At 37.4% G+C, this 1,558-nt stretch overlaps 1 protein-coding gene across 1 annotated transcript in view; it reads right to left on the minus strand.

Annotated features, from left to right (window-relative positions):
• LOC106816042 overlaps positions 1-1,558 on the minus strand; it is a 7,598-nt gene that overhangs the window by 4,698 nt on the left and 1,342 nt on the right. Inside the window, exon 2 of the mRNA XM_014820587.1 lies at positions 1,126-1,266. Within this exon, the coding sequence (XP_014676073.1) occupies positions 1,126-1,266 (141 nt within the window). The remainder of the gene's footprint in view (positions 1-1,125; positions 1,267-1,558) is intronic.

Genomic DNA, 1,558 nt, shown 5'->3' on the forward strand with positions numbered 1-1,558 from the left:
TATAAATTATATTCTCTATAGATATAAACACAAGTTTACACATGTGAATTTATCAATTGTTTTCACATTATGGTATGTGCCACTGCGAAATCAAAAATGGGGGGCTCTGGAACTAACTCAGACCTGAAAATGGGGGTCTCTGGAACTAATGTTTGTTGAATGTGGGATGCTCTGGAACTGGCTATGTTCGAAAATGCGGGTCTCCGGAACTAGGATTTCGCACGCACGCACGCACGCACGCATGCACGCACACACACACACCCACACACGCACACAACACACACACACAAGCAAAAACATGAAAGTAAGTAAGTAAAGAAAGTATTCTGAAGTACGATGCACTGGAACAGAAATGTTAAAAACTATAGGGTCTCCGGAACGGCAAAAATTGAAGATCTGCATGGTAACTAAACTTGTGATGCTCTGGAACGAGATATTCTTAAAAATGCGATGCACTGAAATGGAAGTTTAGGGTTGAAAATGGGGGTCTCTCCCGCGGCACATACCTACCATGCAATATATTTAGAGTGCCCCCCCCATGGGTGTTAGCGAGTACCTACATTTGTATTTATAGCATTAATGAGCAAATAGCCTACATTACTGTTTTACCTGAAGGATATATCACGCCATAATTTCTCAACAGTTTACAAATTTGAAATCGAGAATGCAAGCGTGAACATGACATTGACAAAAACACTTCAGACGTCATTCACAATCTGCATTATACTCAGTTTAACATCTACTACGCGATGCCTCACACTAGTTACAACATTTCCGGGACAAGCATTATTTTAATTATCATTCCAAGTCTTATTTAAGTCCCTTCTGGTTCAAACAGCAAACAATATTTGTGAGGGCTGGTAAATTATGGTAAGGGCTGGTGAACAAAAAACTGCTAAAACTGCTGGTGCAAAATAATGTGAATCTCATGCTCTGTATAGCACATTAAATTACAACTAGCATTCGTCACAGCAGTTTTATGTCAATGCATATTAACCACATATCATTATAGCATCGAAAGCACCATCAAATTACATTATAAAAATAGCATATATGTAATCACACATGTCTGCCATCATATTACTGATTATTATGATAACGATGATCAAATCTATGATTGCTTACCTCCTCTTGTTTGCCAGCATTGTCTTTTTCCTTTGTAGGTTTGAGCTATCCAATGAATCAACGTGTCTAACCGTTCACTGTACAGTGTCAGCAACCTAAAAATGACAATGAACAAAGTTGTGCTTGTTTTGTTGTTGTTTTCTAGAGGTGGAGTTAAAGTGATTACATCACGAATTTCTAGCACCATCAAGTAGTACATTTGTGTGTTATTTGTACAAAATAAAATGTATGAAAATACAATTAGTGTTTCTGTTTACTTTTCATGTTTTATACCTTCTTTATATGCCCTAATTTGCCGGTGAAAAACAGAGAGACGCCAGTATCTGAACAGTACTGGGGGAATAGTGTTTACTGTGTTAGACAACAGAAATTACCAAATCGTCTAGATTTTTGCAAATTTAACCAACGTAAAAACATTTTTATCAGGTGAGAG

This window comes from Priapulus caudatus, unplaced genomic scaffold, assembly GCF_000485595.1.
Source record: "Priapulus caudatus unplaced genomic scaffold, Priapulus_caudatus-5.0.1 Scaffold1268, whole genome shotgun sequence".
NCBI classification, from domain to species: domain Eukaryota; kingdom Metazoa; phylum Priapulida; class Priapulimorpha; order Priapulimorphida; family Priapulidae; genus Priapulus; species Priapulus caudatus.